This window comes from Haemaphysalis longicornis, unplaced genomic scaffold, assembly GCF_048455015.1.
Source record: "Haemaphysalis longicornis isolate Haplotype H1 unplaced genomic scaffold, Haemaphysalis longicornis Haplotype H1 scaffold_1, whole genome shotgun sequence".
In the NCBI taxonomy this organism is placed as follows: domain Eukaryota; kingdom Metazoa; phylum Arthropoda; class Arachnida; order Ixodida; family Ixodidae; genus Haemaphysalis; species Haemaphysalis longicornis.
Genome location: NW_027526203.1, coordinates 411,748,441 through 411,772,084, shown reverse-complemented (window position 1 = coordinate 411,772,084; position 23,644 = coordinate 411,748,441). Strand labels below are relative to the sequence as shown.

Below are 23,644 nucleotides of genomic sequence, written 5' to 3'. Positions count from 1 at the left end.
AGTTCGCGAGTGGTACTCAGCTTTCGGCATCGACATCATGATGGGATAAAATGCGCAAAACAAGGACGGGACGAACAGAACGGAAACACCACACAGCGCAGACTAACAGACTTTTATTTCCCACGCACGTATACATTACATCCCGTCGGCACGTATGAACAAACAGAAGAAAAAAGAGAACGGAAAGACAAAAAAGCCAACACATTCACATCAAGAAATGCGATTTCTTTGGAAGATAAGGAGATCGAAGCAACGTTTATGCACTCATTTCCCCCGCACGCGCGATTTCCGGGGCTTCTATCATCTCCCGAGTGAGCAAGTCATGGCTCCTGGCGAGCACCTCGGTTTTCTTAAAAATTGAAAAGCATTTGCAATGATGGCAACGTATGCCAAGATGCCTATTACTAGAATGACTGATATTATACATCTGCCAGTAGCCGATGTATACTTTCTTAGAATTCATAGGAATCTTGTAAACCCCTCCTTTCCTCACAGGCGACGGACTTGCTATGGTGTTTCGGGCGAGCCATGACGTCAGGAGCCGTGACTTGCTCGCTCGGGAGATTATAAAAGCCCCTGAAACCGCCCGTGCACAAGCGTTGCTTCGATTTCCTTATATTTTAAGGAAATCGCATTTCCTGATGAGAAGTGACCGGTCAGTAGCTGCTTGCGTGTTGCAGTGAATGCGTCGGCTTTTTTTTTGTTCTCTTTTTTTTTTTGTTCCTACGTGCCGGCGGGATGTAGTAGGTATGCGCGTGGGAAATAAAAGTCCGTTAGTCTGCGCTGGGTGGTTTCTTCGTTCTGTGCGTCCCGACCTTGTTTTGCGCATTTTATCCCATCATGTCAAAAAACCAACTAGCCCCTCAGATCGTTTCGATCGACATCATCTTCGCACTAGGTAAGTTTTAGCCGAGAGTCTGAGTGCAGGCACAGATACGACTCCTAGCCTAGGAACCAGTGAAAGTAACCGGGCCATAACCACAAAACGCACCCACGTAACGGGCAAGTTAAACACAGCGGAGTCATGGTTCTATGAAGTAAAAAAACACAGAGGACATCGACGCTTGTGTGGCTCAAGATTTGGCCGCGTGAATGTGCGGCTGCAAGGTGTTGTTCAGTTTAAGCGATAGTGCGGGTTGCTATGTTTCGAACTGTATGTTTCATGAGCGTCGTGGTCCAGCGGGCGCTTGGCCGTATCGTGCCATCAATCATTTAACAGGTGGAGCTGGAGGAGGTGACTGGGTGGCGGGAGATATATAAAAAAAGTAATTTGCAAATTTACGTAATTAGACACGTTTTACTGGGTATAATTTCTAGTTAGAACACAGTTTTTAGTTCTTTTCTGTTCCTGATCTAGGCCTTCCAGCGGTTTTTGAGAGCATCGCTTAAATTGTGGCCCCTCTTTGTAGTCAGGTAACGCAATGTCGGCGCCAGCATCAGTTCCATGGGAGAGGCGCTTTGATGGGATTGCGCGGGTTGCGCGCATGGTTGGCGGCCGTGTCTGCTGAGCAGCGCGCCACCACCGGATAGGGAGAACAAACGTCACTGCGCAGTCGCGGCGCTCGCTGAAATCGTGTATTCTTTCTTTCGCCTCCGCCGTAGTTTTATTGTCGGCGAGCCTACCAGCACGCCTCCTCCTTCCCACACTCCACTTGTTGCTGCACCCGATTCCAGCTTCGTGCAAGCTCTCGTTCCTGGCTGCCGCCATCGTAGTTTCCGGTTGTCTTTCATTACGTCTTGTCGCGGGTGCTTGATGAGCATGGCTGGTGATTACCACGACTTATAACCACGGCAAGTGCAGATGGCTAGCGCCTACGGAAAATCTCTCACCGAGACTTCAAACGCTGTCGAGTTGAAGCACAAATCTGCGTCAGCTCCACTAATGAGAAAGCAATGGCGCACAGACTCTTTGTGCTTGCTGAAGCCGGGCGGCAGCAAAAGAAGGCGAGCGAAGCCCCGCGTTTCACTCCAAAACTGGAAAAATGCCCGCACATCGACAATCTACGGCCAAATTCCCTCGCATAACGTGTTAATCTCTCCCGAAAGACTAGAGCAACACCTTGAAAATAGCAACCGTATGCCGGACGCGATGTCCGGCTTTCCTGAAAACCTCAGCACCCTAGACGTCCTAAGGAAAGAAAGGGAATGGAGACGTTGGTCTCCCTTTCCTCAATTTGTTACCTATATTGTCTACTGGTATGTCGACTGGCATGTCTACTGGTAGTAGAACCTTGGACCTGAAAATTAAACGTACCAGGTACTGCGCTGCACACTTTCTGTTTCATCGTTATCCGGCAGAACGCCCGTGACCTCGATTTCGCTGAACCTTTTTGCGTCAAAGTTACCGCCTTGACGGGCCCCGTCTTACCCGCAAGTGTGCCCCTGCCTTATCGCAATCGGCAAACGTGGCTATCATAGACGAGCCGTTCACAAAGGCGGAACTACTAGCCGCCTTGGCTTCCGTCAACAATGCTTCTTCCGCGGGTCCAGGGGACGTCAACTATGCAGTTATGTCATGGTGACAAAGCTAAGAGCTTCCTGCTTGGCATATACAACCACAGCTGGGGAGCTGGCCGCCTCGAATTGAGTTGGAAGTTCGGACGTCTTGTTCCCGCACTAAAAACTGGCAAGATCTCTATGAACATAGACTCCTATCGGCCCATCGCACTGCTGAGCTGCGTAGTGAAGCTGATGGAGAAAATGGTTCTTGCTCGTCCTGACTGGAACTTTAAAAACACGAATGCGTATCCCCACAGATGTCTGGTTTCAGGAAATTCGCTGCAACATAGATAACGTGCTTGCCCTCCTAAGTCACATAAAGTGCGCTGAAGCCCAGAGTCACACCGTGTCCATTGCATCAGAGCTGCCTTCGACTGTGTGCCGCACGAGGGGCTCAGCTGTTCCACATGCTGTCAAGCTGAGCAGAAGCTTGCTTTGTTGGATCTCTCCTACGTCTCTACACAGCACTTTGCGAGGGAATGCTCCGGTGCAGTCTTTGAGCACTCTGCCCACTTTCCAAGACAAACACAAAGCGGATGGAAGGTATACGCAGGCCCAAGCCCTGCGAATTTGTCTTTACTTTCCAAAGATAACCAACCCTGGGGACCCTCAGGGAGTCTCGATGATTCTCTCCCCGTGTACGTTTGCTTTAAAGTACATTCTGAAAACGCAAGCTTGTCAATTCGTGATTTTCACAGATTCACGGGCGGTGCTTCAACATCTCGCCTCATATCCACGTGAAAAACAAGCCCAGTAATGCACTCCTTTAGCACTCGGGCTACCAGCATTCTGTACGTCATCGCGTTACAGTGGCTACCAGGGCACTACAGGGTGGCTGGAAATGTGGTGGCTGACCAACCAGCTTACGCGGTCCATAGCCAGACAAGTGACGTTATCGCAATCCCAGTCACCCGGCGTGATGCCGCGTCGTTGCGTATTTTGTGGTAAAACATTCACAATTGCCGATGTGGACAGACAGCACAAAAAAGTACCAAACACTGAACAAAATTGATCCTGCATGCACCTTCCGGATTCCTCATGGTTTAAGCAAACGGGTGAAAGCCATCATACCCCGCTTACGCAGTAAAAAGTTATAAAAACTAAGAAAGTAAAAGACGATTGGCATAAGGGCAACATTAGGCTTAATCTATAAAGGTGAAAGAGGCAGCCCATGCTAAATCGTACAGGCTAGTTGCAGTTACCTCAGTGGTACACAGGCTTGCAATGCAAGCCTGGATGGAAGCGAAGGTGAGTACTGAGACAACTACACAATGCATTCAGACGAGGCATACCTTTAGACGGCAACCTACTTGTCCAGCACAATGCATGGAGTTGTCAATGGGTCAAAAGTGAACGTTAAATAGGATAGCATTTCTGGATATAAAAGGATATAAAACGTTCTCTACGACAATAGGCATAAAGAACGTTTATAGAGCCTATTCGAACAGGAGGAATTACGCCAGGATTTCAGATAATTTACAATGAGTGCCAGGTGCGAACTACCTGGGTGTCCCTAATGTCCACCGATCCGCTAGATTCAAATGGAAGTCTAAAGCCCCATTGTTCTCTATCGACCGCTGCTTATACTGTACATAAAAAGACGAGAAACGAAAGCTTGAGGAAATTAAAATAGGTTTCTATCTACTCTACAGTCGCATAAAGCAGAAAGTAGAACAACATATCCCGGGACTGATATACGCGGACGACATGGTACTACTAGCAAATAACGAACATCGTCCGCAACACCTCACGGATATGTGCGAGGAAGTAGCCACTGTTCTTATAACGATAAGATTATGCTAAGGAAAGTTGGAAGTTATGGCTTTCAAGTATGACGATCTTAAAAAATCAGCTTCGATTGAACAAGACACAATGCCGCAGGTAACAAAATACAGATATCTGCAGGTTAACGGTAAACGAAGGCGAGGAGTATCCGAAATAGCCCAAAGAGCATTTAGGAAAAAAGGCGTGCGGCGATACGGACGAGGACGAAGAAGATAAGACACACCATTTAGAGGTGCCTATATACAAGAAGTTTTTTTTTCGAAACGATTCAAGTCCAGAAACCAGAACTAAGTCAGATAAAAGTGTACCTACAACAAAAACTCGGCAACTTTCCCCAGAAAAGAGGTTGCAAACGTAACGCCCGGCAAACGTGCACGCAGATCGTATTTTGTATCGAAAAAAATCAGAGAAGCTTGCAGTCACGCGCAAGACTTGAATGGCAAAGCTATTGTAGGTGATCATTTGCGGACACAAAGTTGAGTTTTAGTATCGTTGTGGTGACGTGAATGACGTCGGTGGCATGACATTTCAATTGCCTTATGTTGAGCAAGGCCACAGTGAGCTCGTGGTTTTGGTCGACGTTTTCGTACGCCACTCTCCAAGCGCGACTTATACTCTCTAGCGGATGCATTGCACGCCGATCCTCTCGAAGCGCGGCCTCTTCCTCAGCCGTGCGAACTATCCGCGGCCAGGCCATGTGGAGTCTGATCACAAGCAGCAGCTTCGACATTCAAGTCGCGGCTCATCTACGTTGCTGAGCGCATGCGCGCGCGACGACACGAGGACGAACGAGCAAGGGGCGTACGCTATGACGTGTTTTTTTTCGTTCCGAGAAAGTGTTGCCACGATACGGCGAGCGCTAGAGGTTTTTTGTGGCCAATGTTGGTCAATCTCCACAAGTGGGTATGCTTAGCGTGCCCCGAACGTGCGCTCGAGGCACATGAGCGCTCAGCCTTTTCTTGGTATTTTTAGCTGTGGACAAACTATTTGCTCAACAGCTGCGCTGTTCAAATGAACCGCATCCTGTTGAGGCACGGATCAAAATGCGCTAAATCCATTTTCTCAATGGGACTGTGATTTTGGTTTGATAGCATATAACCAACGTAGCAGCCTCCTTGTGAGTTCCAACCTGACAGCTCGGAGTGTCAGGAGGGATTGACTGATTAATTAGGATATTATTAAGAAATATATATTTTTTTTTATTTGCGATAGTATGCCCGTTGGCATAAATACTATGCTACAAGTATAGGTTAACTCCCGTTTCGCGAACGAATGCAAGAAGGGAGCGGTGGTGGGGTCCCCATATCCACCGATGGAGGTCAGGTGGTCTGCCAGGGTGGAGGCCTGTGCTCGAAGGTGTCGTGTTCTGGCCGCTTGCAATGAAGGGCACGTCCACAGCAAATGTTCTGTGTCGGCATCTTCGGCAGGAGCCGTGAAAAAGGGGCAGTTCTGGTCGAACGGGGCATGGTAGCGTGGTGGCCACTCCCGGGTAACAGCTGGAGAGAGGGCTACACCAACACGAAGTCTTCGCAGCAAGACCTCCTCCCAGCGAGTGAGTCGGCTAGGGAGGTCCGTTCCACACGGTGGAATTAGAGCTCGTGTGGCGCGACGAAGATCTTCTTTCCTTTGTAAAAACTGTCCTGCTATATCTAATGTCAGTAAAGGCAATGGTCGTGGAACAAATGCAGTGTGGCAGGCACCATCCGCCGCAATGTGAGCGGGAAGCGTATTTCGCCGGACCCACGAAAGCCGCAGAGGGCAGGGGTACGTATCCAGTATGTCATGAATGTCCCTCGAGATGGCCGCGTTGTTATTCACTCGACGTAAATCACGTTTGGCCGCCGTGGAGTCTGTATAAATTTGTAAAGTAGTACCTCCAGGGGCTTGATGAAGAGCAGGAGTTAGTGCTTGCAAGCCGTCCCGGATGGCCGTAAGCTCAGCCAGCATAGACGGCAGGGTGCGGTGTGTTTCGTAGAAGCACGTTTGACAGACCTCTGGGTGGGAAGGACATTGTAGTGTTGTCGTCACCACGTAGTCCTTGGCCCCAGCGTCCACAAATGCCTGCACCACCTGGGGTTGAGACTCAGCCGCCAGTTCTTGTGCGACCGCGAAAAGCGTATCAGTATGTCCGTCGCATCGATTGTGAAGTCGCGTTAGTGGCCTGTTGTCGGTCACCTGGTGGTATAGCCAAGGTGGCCTGGTAACGACGTAGGCTGGAGATGTGGGTAGTGAACGACCCATGTAATTTCCTAACGCCGCTGCCTCAGCAACAAAGGTGAGTTTATGCATGCGGGCGGACCGACGCTGATGGACAAGCTCATCCAAGGTGTTAACTTGAGCTTCAGCCTGAAGAGCAGGGATCGGTGTTATCCTAGGGAGGAAGGTAATTGTACGCATTGCGGCTCGGTTAATTGCCTCAAGTCGAGCCCACTCCGCCTGGTTCAGGTGTTGGAATTGTGCCTGGTAAACAAGCCGAGGCTGGAGTACAGACCGCACCAATAGACGGGCCATTTTGGAACAGGAGTGATCAAATAATTTATTTCATTTTTAATCAATGTGGCTGTAAACTTCCCCTCGCTGACATGCAAAACGTATTTTGCCTTGCCAGGATTGCATTTAGGTCTTGTAACAAATTTCGCTTTTTTCTCAAACTATGTTTAGGTGGATTTGACTCATTTCGAAAAAAAAAAAAATCATGCCTTATATCTTGTTTTCACCCACTGATCTCCACTTAGTTGCTGGATGGCGCTTCGCCGCTGTCGCGGCCGGGCGCGCGCACGGCCACCGGAAGTTCAACGGCTCGTCCCGGAAGTCGGGCGTCTGCTATGCTTTTCAACCGCTGATAAACGTCCCCATTGGCGGATTTTGGCATTTTGTTCTCACTTTATTGCATTTTGGCTATACACATTGCGTTCAGATCGCAACATATGCTATACCGAAATATGCGTGCGACGTTAATATGAAGCAGAATTTAATTGCAAAGGAGAACGAAAATGTCACTTGGGTATTGGTTTGAGAGACGACGCAGCTCTAACGAGATTTATGCTAGAAATTTATGCTAGGGATTTATGCTAGAAAGAAAACAACGTGGGCGCGGCGACAGGCTGTAGCCGAGTTCGTGCGCCCGTTCGGTCAAAACAGTTGTCAGTAAAGTGGTCACTGCAGAGCCTGCTGCCTGGGGATGGAGAGCTAGTTACACGGGCACAGTTAACCACGGTTAAGCAAACCGCGGTTAGACAAAACCGCAGTTTGCTGCGTTACACGACAGACGAAACTGCGGTCACGTCGCTAACCATGGTTAGCGCAAACTGAGCTTGGCACCTCAGTTCGGTCACGCTAACCGCACTTTCTGCAGCCGCAGTGCTCAAAATCGCACAATTCAGTTCGGACGCAAGTGGCGGCTCATCAGCGGAGGCGAAAAAAAAATCACCTGGCGTTCGGAAGAGACAAAGGTTCTCAAATAGCGGGCGCCCAAAAGCTGTCCCCAAGACGCGCTTACGTTCTTTGCATCGCTCTTGCAATCAGCGCGACAGCCCGTCAGCAGCGGCTCGTTTCCCGATCCGCCCGATCAACTACGACAAACGCCGCGCTAAATTTGTAAATTCCGCGCGTCGTCCGCCAAAAATGGATATAGCAGGTAATCTTGAAGCGTTTTCAGCACACGGAAACGATCGGCGCGCCCGTCGGCCGTGCCTGTAAACACGCCGGCGCGCCTGCTCGCACGGCACTGCTTGCGGCCCGAACCGTCACAGACCACGGCAGCAACAGCTTATCGCACGCCGCTCTTCGAAATCAATCTGATCGCGGAAAAGAACTTCCGCATTCGAGAAAATGGATGCTAGTGCGGTGAAAAATTGTGCTATGGATTGTAATTCGCAGTTGTAGAGATAGCGGTGGTCAAATATCTACCGCGATGCTATGATGAAAGTTCCTAACACCGAACAGACCTAAGCAAACCAAGCCGGTTGCGAGCTGTTGGGGAAGCCCCTCTTCTCGCCGCGCACGAGTGCGTTGCGTTTGTGTCAGAAGCGAATGCTTTAACGATATTTCTTTTTGTCTACACTGCTTCTCTTTTTTTATATCGTGAAGTTAAAAGTGCGGTAATTTATTTTTGTTGCGCTCATAATTAAGTGACTGCGGTTACCAAACTTGCAATTTCGCGTGCAACATCCAAAACCGCAGTTGGCGATAACCACGGTTAAAGTTTAGTAACCACGGTTAAACTTAACTGCGGTTACTTTCGCCGTGTAACTAGGGTATAAGTATGCCACCCAACGCCGGTATAAATCCGGCTTAGAGCGAGGGAATCTGTAACAAGAGCCCCAGCTTGAAACCGACACTGATATGACATTTGCGTTTCGCTGCGTATCACGCACGTCGTTCAGAATATTGTAATACTTCCAAGTAGAACGTCTTCCCAGACGACTTCTCTGGTCTGCTTGTGCAGTTGACGGCGCAACAAGCAGGCATTTTTGGCCGAATGCGAGCGAAACCAGCCCATGCGTAGCATGCGCTATGCTGGAACGGCCCGACTTCCGGGACGAGCGCTCCAACTTCCGGCGGCCGTGCGCCGGAGAGCTCGAAGCGCCATCCAGCAACTCTGGTGGAGATCAGTGTTTTCACCGTATGCAGTCGTATTTAAGTGCCTTAGAGGCTTGTGGATGGCAATCGCTTGAACCTAAATGTGAACAAATGTGCTCTGCTTCCATTCTCAGTGAGCGGTGCAGTCTTCATATCTCTTAGTTGCCGGCAACAGGACATTCCTCAGGTCAATTCCTTAAAATAGCTGGGAATTTTATACGAATATACCCTCAATTGGCGTCCACACATAGATTACATTACTACTGAAGGGGCTCAGGACGTGTCATTGTTGAGAGGGCTAAGTCACAAAAGATTGGGCATGCGTCGTAACACCCTATTAATGATTTACAAAATGTACGTCCGGCCAATTCTAGAAGTTGGATGTGTGCTATTCTCCGAAAGTCCCCAAAACAAACTTCGCCCGTTGATAATGCTCGAAAGACAAGCTCTACGTTTATGTCTGGGTCTTCCCCGTTATGTACCAATTAAAATTTTATACATGGAAGCCCGTATTCCTCAATTAGTCTTGCGCATGCATGCCCTCACCGTAGATGCATTTTTACGAGTCATGGAATCGCCCATATCCAGGCCGCAAACTGCCTTCGTTACATGGCTTTCGTTGTTCTTCGGTAGTTCATGGCCGCGGTTCAAACAACCACAGGCGGTCTTTGTACAATCTCTGCTTGGCCCATTAAATGTGGCCCTCTTGTCGGCCCCAGTACTTGACAGAGTGTCACCCTTAGATATTTCTTTTGATGAAATCTTTCCCTCTAACGCGAAATTACTCCCTCTGAACCTTTTAACAGGCCTCCTACAGGATCATCTGAATGGTTTCCCATTCCACGCCATTGTTGCAACTGATGCTTCTGTCTGGAAGGAGAAGGCAGGCGTAGGTGTTTTTTCTCCCGGTCTCGATTGGGCCTTTTCCCTCCGGCTGCCTAATTTTACTACATCATTCCACGCAGAATTTCTCGCAATAGTCTTGGCCCTTCGTAAGCTTGGTTCCTCGAAACGACAGGCAATAATTCTCACGGATTCATTTTCTGTTTGTTCTGCCCTTACTTCTTCAACTTCATCCCCCCTACGTCGAGTCCTTGCTCCTTTATCGCCTTCCTCCCTTCGTTAACTTCGTTTGGTCTGGGTACCTGGACATGCAGGTATCTGGCTTAATGAATGGGCGGATGTCCTGGCGGGAATGGCATTGGGTGGTCCAGTTGTGGAGGTTCTGCCGCCCATTTCCCTCATAACTTCGGCTCGCTTCCGTAGGCTGTGCTTACTTCAAAGTCTCCCTGATTCTGCTTACGAAGACTCGGAGCACGAGCACCTCCGGTAGTCATGGAAGTGCAGCATAAGCCTGTCGCGAGCTTGTGAAGTCACCCTCACTAGCTTTCGCTGTCGCGTGCCAAACTTAAATTATTACTTGCACCGCTCTAATCTGACCCTGTCGCCGTTATGCGCCTTTTGCAAAGAACCAGAAACAATCGACCATTTCTTCTTCTCCTGCCGACGGTTCTCCTCGATAAGACGAAGATACTTAGAAAGTACATGCAGCCGGCTAAACCTCCCGCTGTCTGCTACAGTTATTTTGTCATTCGGGGGGAAGGAACTGGGATTCTGCCACGGGGATCTTTGCAGTGCGTTGCACTCATTCATCCTGGAATCAGGCCGTCTGCCGTGCTAGACATCATTTAGCCCTACTGGATTCCCTTGTCAAGAATATGCGCGCCCAGCTCACTGCTTCGTCTGTACCACTTCCTTGGTGTTTCTTTCTTCCAATTTTTATTAAATGATGTTCGTTTTTACCTTTTTTTCTTTCTTTCTCTAATCTCCTTACTTTTATTTCTCTAGTCATCTACTGCTAATCCATCCTAATATTTAAATATTTTTCTTTCCCTACAAAAATTACCTAATTTCTTTCGGTAAGGCGCCCATTTCCTGGCCAATCCCCCTGAGCGGGTACGCGCCATTTCACTGGAACCACCACCACCACCGTCCTCGTCTGTTTAGCGCCGCACGTCTTTTTTTTTTTTTTAAATATGAACCAACTCCCTCAGTATCTAGGAATGAAAAAAACAAAGGAAGAAAACGCCTCTATCACGAAAAACACAACACTATGGGCATACAGCAAATGTGAACCAGTGGGAAGAATCTGGAAGTGGGTAACAGTACCGGCGCTCCTTTCTTTTTTTTTCGAACGCACTGGCGCGTGTCACATCCAGATCTCATCCCGATAGAAGTGAACCAGAGGGCTGTATGCCGATGGACATTAGGAGAATACAGTGAAACAATAAATAAGGTAGTCCCCAGTGACTGCTTTTTCTGATGGAGGCGAAAAGCGAAAACGCCCGTGTGTTCGAGATTTCGGAGAACGCTAAAAATCCGCAGATGGTCAAAATTAATCCGGAGCCCTCCACTACGCGCGCCTCATGGCCCAGGTGTAGTTTCGGGGCGTTGGACCACACAATCACTCTGCAAATGAGGTAGTGCAGGGAGACATGGGCTGAGCCTCATTTGAAGTGAGAGATGCGCAGAGCAAAATATGTTTCGAAGAGCGGCTTAGAAACACTGATGACCTGAGATGGCCAGAGACGGCATCTTTCCTTGAAAAGCGTGGACACGCATCGTAGAAAAAGAACCATATGGCTCAGGACAAAGTATATGAAAGGTTGAAGCGCAGTGGAAAAGATGGCGATAATTGAAAAGAAAATGAAAGAATCAAAAGCAACGAAGTGGGAAAAAAGGATGGAAGCGAAGAACTGCATGGATATCTACAGAATCGGGAAGTGGGAGATTTGGCAATACCAATGGGCGTGCACGGCCTCTTGAAGCCCGAGTGGGTTGCTTGCGAACAAAAATGCTCATCCGTGGGCAGATACGCGATGAAGAATTGGGAGCGGGCTGCGGGAGGGAACCAGAAACCGTTGTAACGGAATGCAAGGGTGTCCGACCAGTACATGAGGGAGGAGTCCAGCCTCCGGAAACGCTGGGCTTAAAACCCAACGGAAAAGTTAATTGAAAGCTCAACGGAAAAGTTAATTGAAGAGCAGTATAGGTTGTGAAAAGAAGATTAGAATTTTGGTGGAAAAAGATATCAGAGAAGAACTCAAAAAGGAATCTGAAAAAAAAAAAAAAAAAAAACAGGCCAGACCAGCCCAAAAGTACAATAGAGGGTAAATGTGTGCTTTTCTTCGAAGACGAAAGGTATGTATAGCGACGTTATTACTAAAGTCACGTATTTTTAATTATCTAAAAGGGCTAGCGTCGACGGATCAGGCGACAGGGAGCAAACGACGCTAACACGGTCGTCCGGTGTTACCGGAAGTGCACGGAAAAAACTCACCCATAGCGCAAATATTAGCTCCTTGTCGTGTAATTAGGGTGATGGAATGTAAACTCAAAGCGATAGTATCACGTACATTAAAAATACACTCGGAAAAGAGCTTTTAAACTGCGCAGCGTAGCGTGACTGAGGCTTCTCTGCTATTCGTAAAAATTAATATTCGGCTTAGACGATTGTGACCACGTCACTCACTTTTGCGCGAGATTATATGCTATATTCAAAGCGTGTTTTAGGACTAGTGTATTTGAAGGTTATTTTGATTTTTTTTTTTGGAAACCGCAGTAAATTTTTTTTTGCGCTTAGCAAAAGAGTCGCTATAGGGAACACTTTTGTTTTCGCAAAACGAACCTTGATTAGCAGCCGAAAACTATAAAAATAACAAGCGTCCAAAACTATACGCAGTGAATTTAACACGAGTTGAGCTTTACGAAGAAGAGTTACAAAGAGGGAATGTATGACCGACACGGGGTTTCTAGCTGGGAGGCACAATGGGTATACTCGTGAGGGCTCCGAGTAGCCAGCGGGGCCTGCCTTGAAGCCGCACTCCTTGCTTTTGCGCGCGAGCAAGCATCAAACGCCCAACGACTGCGATGGCCAGCTGAAATTCTGCGGAATCGGTGGAGGAGCAGCGGGCAGGCGCACCGGATGGGTCCCCTCTGGACACAGCGAGCTGTGGGTATACGTACCCGCGACAGTGACGAGCCACGTCCACAGGCTGACGGCGACGACGGTGGGGCATGGCACACGGCTGGACAGCATAGCCGGACGTATTCCAGGACGTTATCACCTGATCTTCCAGCGGGCGCGCATAAAGCGTTCAGTTGCATCTCGATTGCGAGACCATTCGTGCGCCTGGCACACCAGAAATTCCGCTGAGTAATGTGCCGGAAGGGAGCCAAGAACCCTTGCCTGTCGGTTCAGGCTCGTCTAGCGCAAGCAAATTCAACAGGTCGCTCCGTTCCGCGGTGGGAAATGTCAATGAGATAGACACTGTTCAGCCAGAGGTAAGGCTCGACCCTAACTGGGATCGGAAATTGGCTACTAATTGTGACAGCCCGTGAGGAAGAGAGTTTGCTCGATCACACAAACCAGGGCAGTTTGGCTTCCTTCGATCACTTCCGACGGGTGGTAAATGCCTGGATGCCTAGGAATTGCCCGAATGCCTAGGCGTGCCCGAAAATGCCCGAAAATGCCTAGGCGTGCATGTCTGCAGACGAACTAAAAAAGAAGAAAACCAGCTCTGCTTTTTTCCTTTAGTTCGTGCGTTCTCGTCATTTAGGTGTTCTTAACCGTGAACGCCTTGAACCACCACCCCAAAGCCGCTGAATGGTGCGGTTCACTTCTTCGAAGCCGCTGTCGTTTCTGTCGAATATATTGCAGATAAGTTCTCCAGACAGCGGCGATTCATGCCTCTTTGCGCCTTTCGCAGAGACGTATTCTTGTGTTCCCTCATTTAGCCGCCAGCGTGCGAAACTAAACTACAATGGTTTGTTTTTGTTTTCCAAAAGTTTCTCCCGAGGGACTACCAGGCGGAAAAAGAAGATTAGGTTTTCTGGAACGTCATGGATTTCTTTTGAATGAATTTTCTTATTTGTTTTCAGTCGCTCACCTCGTGTCATTCAGTTCACGTAGAAGCCTATTCAACTTTTTTTCTTGGTCTTGTATTGAAGGGTTTTTAGCACCATAGTTGGATCGTGACTTCATTGAAGACGAAGAGGGAACCGTAGATCATCCTGACAGACGCACAAAGGAGGGCCCTCTTCCTGCGCACGGATGTGCGCGTGTTCCCCGCAAGCAGCGGCAAGTTTTTTTTTTTTCGGAACAGATGATCGTAACATACTATATATGTGCGCCCTGCCCTCGGGGCGGGGCGAAGACGAACAGGTTTGCGCATTTAAGCGAACGGGCAATTTTTTTCTCCTCGCTTTCACGCAGCTCGTGTTGTGAAGCGCGGCTAGCTCCTCTGATGTAACAAGTTGATTTAATATGTCCAATACTTTTAGATTTGATAGACTTCATAAGTTTGAGGCGGCTCCCCAGTGTTTTCAACCAGAACCATTTTTTTTCACTCCTCCGTTTTTGCTTTACTGCTTCGGTCACACTGGTGGTGATTTTAATCTGTCACTCAACAACAGTGTCTACCATCAATATTTGCTGCAGCTTTCAGTGTTAATTTGTTTAACAAGCAGGCGTGGGTGACTTCGTGAGGTTTGGACAACACGAGGTTGATGAAAAGTCACTTAGCGTATCTATTTAAGGTTACGCTGAGGTCAAATCAGAGTTTGCAGCGTGCTGAGTGAAACTGCGGTCTTGACCTGAGCCTCAGTCGATGAGTTTGAGGTTCATTGATGTTGATATTGGATCTGAGATTCAAGTCACGCAAATATAAACGGCCTCTGTTCTCAACATAGGCAGCATACTCTTGTGACTCTCATCTCTGAGAGCTAATACAAAACTGGTTGGAGGAAACGCCTTATAAACTTGTGCCCAAGTTTTCTTTATATTCAGCTGAGGTATTTTGACTAACTAATCACTTTGAGTTTTGAATCTTACATGACTGGACGCCATACAGTTATTTAAACTTACGTTGAAGGCGCTTTTGACGCTTCCGTGCACGAGTCTCTCGACGGCCGTATTCAAACTCAGTGAAAGGCAAACGCCGGAACAATGGAGCAGTAAATAAAACAAGTTAAAACCATGCTGTACTATTGATAGATGGGGTAAAGATGTGAAAACAAACTAGTAGGATAAGGTATCTTGCGGCGGCGGACCACTGCTTGGAAGACACGTCTTACTACATTGACTGGTTATACGGGCCCCATCATCGCTCGCTTTGGGACTTCATCTGAGGGGCGAACATTTTAATGTTCATCCGATCACCGTTTGTATTTTTATGCCCTTGGCGAAATGAGAGCTTAAATAATGCTCCACACCTGCAACCAGACTGTAGTCAGCTAGTCACGACGGATAGATGAGCTTTTGAAACAAACTTTTTTTATACGTGAACACGATTTGTTAATGTGCTTTTCGTACAAACTTTTAAAAAATCAATATCTATTCCATCCTGGAAGGGGTGGAAACTGGTTCCTGCCGCTTTTGCCAAATATAACGCTTACCGTTTCAAAGCTAAAGAACAAATCAAATTGGTGTTTTACCAGCCAAAGCTACGCCTGTAGTGGCGAAATCGCTGTCAGTGGGGGGAAGAAGGGGAGGGGGGTTGCCTTTATCAGAAAAACAGCCGTCGCCTCCGGGAATAGAACCCGCTTACTAGCCTAACGACTGGGCCACTGAGCCACTTCGTTGGGTCATCCGAAACGAAATGTCATGGTTGCCCCCCTTTTTTTTAGGAATGCAAGGATATTGTTGTTGCTCAGCGTTCTATCTACGCTAAAGCGAGAGCGTGTGAACGGTGTCACGTGTCAGTACCTTGGCGGGAAGACGTCCGGTGTGGTTCGCATTCACGAACACGCCCATGGCATTAGAGAACTTTTGTTTCGTTTTCTCTGCAGTGTCGAAACGATTTGTAGTCACGGTTTGTGTGCACATAACGACGCTTTTTTTTGAAGAAGTTCATCAATAATAACTCATATCACCTGGAAGCAAAGGTGAGTACCGATTCTTTTTGTGTGTGTCTGTTCAAAAGTTGAAATGGGTAGCTCTAACACCATGTTCTCACTACATATGCCATTCTTTTTAAACAAGCATTTGGACGAGGAACACGAGCGGATGAAGGTGCAAGCCAAACGAGAACTGAGGGCGAAGGTGCCGCACAATCCCCACCCACTTCCCAAAGGGCTTCCGCGCGGTGCGGAAGTGCTAATATACAAGGCTAGGACAGGTGCTGCCCTTACGGAATATGTTTTGGCAAAGTGGCGAGCACACGCTGCATCCAAAAGAGCTCGTGGCGGTGACCCACAAGTGGACATCACCGATCAGAACGAGGAGGGCGACCAGGCATCCACTGCGACGTGCTGCACGTGCAATACCGGTGCCTCTCCAACGTTAAGGCACCTACTGTGGGACTGCCCCGGCCTTTCACCGCTGAGGAACAGGAACAAGGGCGCCGGCGTTACATCATTGGAAGAATGGACAACTCCGCCCCCTCACTTGGACGCCGCGAGCACGATCCTTTCTTTGTGGGAGTTCGTGCGAGCGGCAGACCTGACCGGACGACTCTGACGGCCGCCCCACTCCCTTTCCCTTCTCTCCTCTTCCCCAACTAGGCTACCAAGCCCCCCGTATCGTTAATAAAGTTTCATTCATTCAATGGTAGATGTAGGCAAAATTGGGAGTTTAGAAAGATGCCCAAAGACCGCGAGAACCGTCTGTACTAAAAAATTTGGGCCATGCCTAGTTATTGCCATAATGAAGCAACAAGAAGGTGTTGAGGGAGACATAGACGTAGCAATGGCGTACTTGATAGTTATGTCCTTGTTACGCAACACAGCAAAACGAATTTTTTTCGACATTACATGCCTGTCAGACCGCTCTGTATGCGCTGTAATGGTCTGAAGTAATATTGATGTAGTTTGTTTTTCGGTCCTTGGGCTCATATCAGCAGGTACGTTCCAAGACCAGCGATACCAAACCAACTGCCGATTCTCCTACTCCTTCCAATGGGAAGTTTATGGTTCACAATAAACATTTGTACGCTTTTATATTCTAGAAGAAGTCCTATATAGTCAGGGGCTGAAGGGGTACCTCCTGTAAAACTAGCATTAACCAATAAATGAAAATACAAGCAGTTCAGGCTCGAGTTCAAGTCCTTTTATTTCCCCATTTTGAGTGGGCAAGATCGAGGATTACAGTATCGGGTGATTACAGGGGATAACCGTATCGAGTGACTTTAGTATCAGGCTGAAGATAAAAATCCCCAGTACACCTAGGCACTCCGATGATGCAGTGATTGAAAAATCCTGAGCGTCCGATTGCTGAACGCCCGCATGCCCTGTCATTATCATCACCATCTCATACCTTTTCTGTCGCTTTCTTGTTTCCGTTACTATGCTTGTCTCAGCACATACTCGCATTCCCATCGCCAAACAAAGATGACCATCAGCGGGGACGTACTTTGCTACTCGCCTAATGCTAAGGGCGTAATTATAACGCTTGTCTGTCTGAGGTTTAGACACGTGGCAGGCCGCGCCCTGTGCATTTCATCCAGCAGCCGGGCACAGGTCCTTGAAAGTCGCTGAGTGCGCAAAGCCTGCTCGCGCGTGCACGCACTCCCTCCTCCCCCTTTGTAACCGCTGCACGCATAAAGTTGTTGTTGCGAGCTTTAGGAAGAAGAGCAGGGGGGAGGGGGTCAGTCCATATGGAGGTGTCGTGTGGCAGTGATGAGGGGTCCATGTAAGTTGAGGTGTCGAGGTAACGAGGAGTGAATAAGGAAGAGAAAATTTGGGGAAGGGCCGGATGAGGTGCTTGAGATCAGCTGTGATGGGGTGGTGACAGTAGGGAAATCGGGGGGTGTTCTGTGGGTAAAAAATTTAGGCCGTTCCACTCAATGGGAAAGCTGTCGGAAGTGCAGAGCAGTGATTCGCCACAATGGGCTGCAGCGCCGTTATCCGCTCACTGCTACATTTCAAATTTCCTGCCTTCGCAGTGCTGGCGCGCCCCCTGCCCGAAACTGCGCCAGCGGGAGTTCTGTTCTTTTTTTGCTTGCTTTAATTTAGTATGTTGGAGCTGTTTTGCGTCATTTCTAACGCGTAATTGTTTTCTTACGCGGTTGGAGCCTTGCTGCGTCATTTAGAACGCGCCATATTTTTCTTGCGCGGCTGGAGCCTTTCTGCAGCATTTCGAACGCGCCATTTTTTTTTTTTTTTTGCGTGGCCGCTTTTTTTTGCTTACTATCGTAAAATCCAACCCAAAGAGCGTTCCTAACTAAATTAACGCGGGGACTGCCGGTTATATGCTCAGATTTTGCCTGAAGTGTACCTGCAGTTTTCTTTGCGCTAAGTAACGGGGGGATATATGACAAGCGCCAGCGGTTCACGAGGTTTGAATGGTTATGACTATTTAAACCGCGGGGTTTTCGAAGCCTCAGCGTGACCCACTGACGACGGTACAGAAAACTCTACTTGGGTCCGTTATCCCGCTGTACCGCCTGATTCCGGCAGTCGGATCGACCGTTAGCGAGCTACGACGACAAGACGAGCCCATGAAGTGCTCTGCACTTTCGAATGGTCCCTTGCGCAGTACAGGTGTTGGCGAAAAGCTTGTTCAGTAAGATTTCTTGTCCTCAGGTTAGGGTTGGGAGGGAAGCGGGGTGGCCTGCACATGTGATGTGCAGGCCACCCCGGTGATGTGCGCTGACCTGGACGGAAAAGACCCCGGCCAAAGCGCCGCTTCAAGAGCGCTTCAAGAAGGCAACACAGAACCTTCGAGCAGTTGACCATATTTTCTGTACCATCCGGTAGCCATATTTTGCATGCCACGGAGGCCAGATGTTCGATAAATATAATTAACCACCACTTTCGCACTAAAACAAAAGCAAGGAGTGATTACAGATCACTGATTAGCACCAATTACACTGTCACACTGAAGATGAAAGCCAAACAAAATGGTGTTAAGGAACTAGTAGGCGTAAGCTACTCTTGATTAAACGTGGGTTTGAAGCACTTTTTATCGTGCAGGTAAACAGTACGAACGGTAAGCAGCAGAAAAATGCATAGAATGCGTAGCTTGTGCTTCCGTAATTAGCTGTAGCTTTCGGAAGTAAAAATCGTTATTTGAGATACAATGCGTGCAGCTTTAAAGGGGCCCTGCAACACTTTTTCAACTTTTAAAAAATCTTAAGTGCTTGAAGAACGTAGTCACCCAACAAACCCACTACTTAGGTTAGGGGGTCGCAAAGTACCTCAGACAAAAATTACTGCTGTATGCCCAGCAGATAACTTGCAAACTTGTAAACAGATAACTTGGAAAGGTTTTTCTCCCTTTCCCGGTATTGACGTTCTTCGACGGCTCGAAATGACGTCACTGAGGCCATGTAGCGGCTGTTTGCCGGTTTGCCTTCAGTTGCAGCAATGAACGTATTCGATAGGAACTTTTAAAAAAGTCACAAAAACAAAGCAGAAGGGGAAGACGTATCTGCTGCGACGAGCAAATCCCGCAGTGCCGCTCAGTGCTGGCGATAACTATATCTTTCGCAGTGCTTCCAGACGCGAAGGAAAGAGTGGAAGCGCTTATCAAAAGTTTTACAGGGTCCCCCTAAAGCGGAAGCCGGCCAATTTATAGCGATAATCACGATTAGAATTAAAAACTGCTAAATATCATGCGATGTACTAGCGGCAAAGAACTTCAATTAAAATTGATCCGTATGGCCTGATTCTCGATATGATGTGCGGGGGCAGCGGCGTGGGGTATGCATTGCCGAAGACGATAGGCAGTACCTAACTTATATGGCTTGGAATAAATGCATATGAATTAATAAAGTCACCGAGTTAAACTATGAATGAACTCTAATGTATATCTGCATTCTATAGGCTGCTTATTTTACTACAAGGAAATATGCCCCAAAATTTTTTCAGGTTTACACTTACCAGATGGAAGGCTATATTTCCAGGCCAACGGCTGGAAATGTATACAGCATGTCCCGATGCAGGAATTGTATTCATTGAAATTAATGGTACCGTTTTCCAGGATAATTTTATATGCAGATCCTTTTTCGTGGCCATGCTTCTTTTGTTGGCGGAACAACGCTAGTAACACAAATAGTTTTGTACAAGCATCCATCGGGAAAAGCGTAATCTGAGCTAGAAGTAGTCTGTATTCACCTCTATATATTTTATGGGAGCAGAATATCCCTCTTTGATGGTCCAATGTAAGCGGTTTTATAATCTTAAACCTTGTGATACCCAACCAGTTTTGGTTGGAGAAGTTGAACAGGCTCTTAAGCCTACGAAGGCCTGGTGATACTGTGGCGACGTGTTGCGCGAATGGGGATTGTTAGCAACGTAACTCGGCACTACGGCAATAACCGCCGGGCATCTTTTTCCTCTGATGGGTCTAAATATGGCGTATTTATGAATACGGTGTATTTATATACAAGCGTAATAGATTTCTCTGAATCATCGCTGGAGCCATGCTTTTACGCCACAAAGCAGGCAAGATTTGGCGTAATAAATTACTCGTTTTGACACTGAATGCGTCAATTGAAAAGATCGCGCGAATATGATGAAACGCTGAGTAATAGCTCTGCTCTGGTACAGTTTTATTGCATTCAAACGGAGAGGGACCAAAAAAATTACACCATCTTCCCGTAGGGGAACCCTGAGTAGTATGCGATGCAGCCATGGAGACGACTGAAGTTCCCATTAGTTTTCAGTTTGCCGTTTCCGTTGACGTTCAGCTTCGCGTGCCTTCGTTGTATCAGTAGCTTCTTGGCGTAGTTTGAATAAGTGAAGGACATAAGGCGCGTTCGTAGCAGATGCTCCCGTCTCGGTTTGTAGCGCAGTGGGAAGAGCGCCTCGTACCTCCCGTTGCGGCCAAAGATTCGTGGGATCTAAACCGGGCGCCGCCTAACTACTTCTTTTTATAGTGGACTGCACTGACGTCAGCCCGAACGCTGACGGGGCTGAAGAGACGCGCATGCGCAGTAGAGTGCGGACGGCGGACAGGGGAGGGAGGGACACAGCCTCGAGCATGAGATGCTCCGCATCTAAAATGTTAGCCATCACTTTTGAAGGCAGAATGGCCAGCAATAGCTGGAGTCCCAACCAAGGGCACCTTGAAGCTCGTAGCCGCACATCGTTACGTTCCAACATATCAGTGTCAAGCTGTTTAGAACTCGCTTGCCGCTTACGTTCAACTTTATTCTAGTTTTCTTTCAATCCCATCATCTCTCAGGAAGTTCGTTTTTCTACATTATGTACACCCGGCGTCAAAATAAGCCGGGGCACGCGAGCGCGTGGCAAAATGCATCGCCGCGACATCTGACGTTGCACATCTGGTGTCGAGACACCGCTGTGCGCGTGCGCGTCCAGTCACGCTCGCTAGCCTGTCTTTTCATTCGCTTCAAACGGCAACGCTTGTCTCATTCAGCGCTTGGCGCCAGGGGCCACTTTCTTTGGGCAACCCCTCTTGCTCGCACACGCTTCAGCGGCCGAGGGCGAGGGTGAAGATGCGTTGCTCGCTCTGCGCTGCTCTGACATATGATACATGGAAACGGGACTGCTATCTTAGTTTTAAATACTGCATTCTTTTTTACAGGAAAGCTGTCTATGGCTAGGACATTTTCTTTCTCTATGGCTAGGATCCAGCAGATCGTCTCCGGTGATAGAGCAATGTAGACAAGAATGTAGACAATATGTAGACAAGAACTGCGTCTGAGGCCGGGTTCAGAGTGTTGTCGCAATTGTCGCAATATCTTTAAGTAATGACGTCATTTGACGTCTCAGCCAACCGAACTGTGTAAAACGCCGTTTTTTGCGTCCATAGCGCACGATACGGCTGTTACGTATTTAGTCTGAACATAACATTAAGCGAACGCACATCATTGTCGCGTGAACGCCCCCCTCCCGTTTTCTCCAAGCGTCGAGAGCCTCGTGCCGGCACAGCATACTGCCCCTTTTCTTCCCCCACCGCACACTTTCGGAGAGCGGCGGTGGAAAGTCGGCTTTACCTGTAAACATAAACGCTTTGCTGGGAACTCCGGAGGGAGCGTAAAACGATACAAATTGTAGTCAAGCCCAGCCCAAGAACTGCGTCGCTGTTAGAAATACCGAAGTGGGAGAGCATATGTGGGGCACAAATGTGTCACCGCGAGACGGGCAAGATTAGTTATCTGTCATAGCAGGGCAGGGCGAGCAACGCATCTTCACTCTCACCCTCGGCCGCTGAAGCGTGTACGAGCAAGACATGTTGAGCAAAGCAAGTGACCCCTGGCGCCAAGCTCTGAATGTGATCAGCACTACCGTTTGAAGCAAGGTAAGGCTGAAATTTTGTTTACATGGTTTCACGCGGTCATGCGTGTGTTATGTTCTTCAGTGGCACGATAATTCACAGAAGATGAATGGTTTTAAAAGGGGTTCAAAGAAACTATCCTGTAGACGTGCAAGCGCGCTGCAATTGACACGGAACGTCGAGTAAGCCTTGTGCTACAAGAGTTTTTTTTTATGCAAGTCGTACGGCTTGCTGTCGCTACGAGAATAATTTATGCTTGAAGGCTTTTTCGGCGTGGCAGACACCTCAACAAGCATGTGAGGCTCGCTTACGTTTTCCGCAGGTTCGGCAAGCACGGCCAGTGCGCCGAACTCGCAGATGTGAATACAGGATGTTCTGTCACTGCTTAATGTACGTCGTGTGTAATCGTCACTATCGGGCTGGTCATCGCACCGAATAACGTTTTTTTTTTTTTTTTTAGTGTCAGGCGCCGAATGAAGACGATCCGCTAATGAAGGCTTAGACCTGATACAAGCGCCACGAAAAGGGCTTTGTTGCCTTGCCAGTATTTACTTGTATAAGCGCGTGATTGCTTGCCTTTTTACTGTAAGCAACCCAACGATTTTGCTGTTTTTCGCGAGCATGTAATCTGCAAATGCTGGCCCCTGCCAGCGCTTGAATAAAGTACTCGTAAGTGGTCTCCTCTATCTAGAAGAATGTATCCGAATCAAATGCATTTTTATGACACTCGTTTGCCCGAGTGGTGGCACAGGTAATTCGTGCGGCACTTTCTAATTGAGTAAACGCATTGCTGCTATGGAACTTGGACTTGAAACGCAAATCATGAGCGCTGATCAACATTTATATATGCGAGTTGCAAATATCGTGCATAAACTACTAGAAGCAGGCTGGGCGCCACACCGATGCATTTTGGTCGGGAAACATAGTAGGAAACGGGAAATTTTAGTGGCGTGATACTACAGCCTATCTGTCGAGGCCCACCCAAATGGGCGCGTAACAACGGCATACACGCGCATCGACGTGAGCGTGCGTAAAAGCACGTGCGGCTGCGCACTACGCGGGCGAGAGCGAGCGACCCCATGGACGGACGTCACCGAGACGGCCGTCGTACTCCCAGCCCTAACGTAGCTGGACGCGCTTGACACAAAGCTTGCCTTTACCATTTTACCGTTAAATTGCACCCTAAAAATGAACAATAAAAGCAGGACTTCTTTAAAATAACAACCCATTTTTAAACTGGAAAGAAACAACGGAGGAAGAAACGCGTGGCCCGTTCTCCACCAAGCCATGTGAAAGGCCTCTTCTTTTTTGTTTTCCCGCGGAAACACACTTACCAGAACGCGCCGTATACTGCAGGGATTCACAAAAACTTTGACCACATTGGAATTTTGACCACCCCGGAATATAACAACATACATGTTTTCGTTTTTTTGTCGAAATCAGAAAAATGGGCGTAGCTTGCACTAGTTGTGCAAGGCTATATACCATTCCATCGAACGAGGGGGAAACGTACCCTCGTACTCAGCGGTCGCGGCG

The 23,644-nt window shown here is 48.2% G+C and overlaps 1 protein-coding gene across 2 annotated transcripts in view; it reads right to left on the bottom strand.

Annotated features, from left to right (window-relative positions):
- The window catches only part of LOC144155505 (hemocyte protein-glutamine gamma-glutamyltransferase-like), a 77,122-nt gene extending 53,561 nt beyond the window's left edge, over window positions 1-23,561 (bottom strand). Inside the window, exon 1 of one of the 2 annotated variants that reach the window (XM_077686998.1) lies at window positions 23,443-23,561. In XM_077686998.1, the coding sequence (XP_077543124.1) occupies window positions 23,443-23,526 (84 nt within the window). In that variant the 5' untranslated portion in view covers window positions 23,527-23,561. Of the gene's footprint in view, window positions 1-12,891; window positions 13,479-23,442 lie in introns of those variants that run through there. The other variant, XM_077686997.1, reaches the window with a different exon arrangement.
- Window positions 23,562-23,644: the final 83 nt, after the last annotated feature.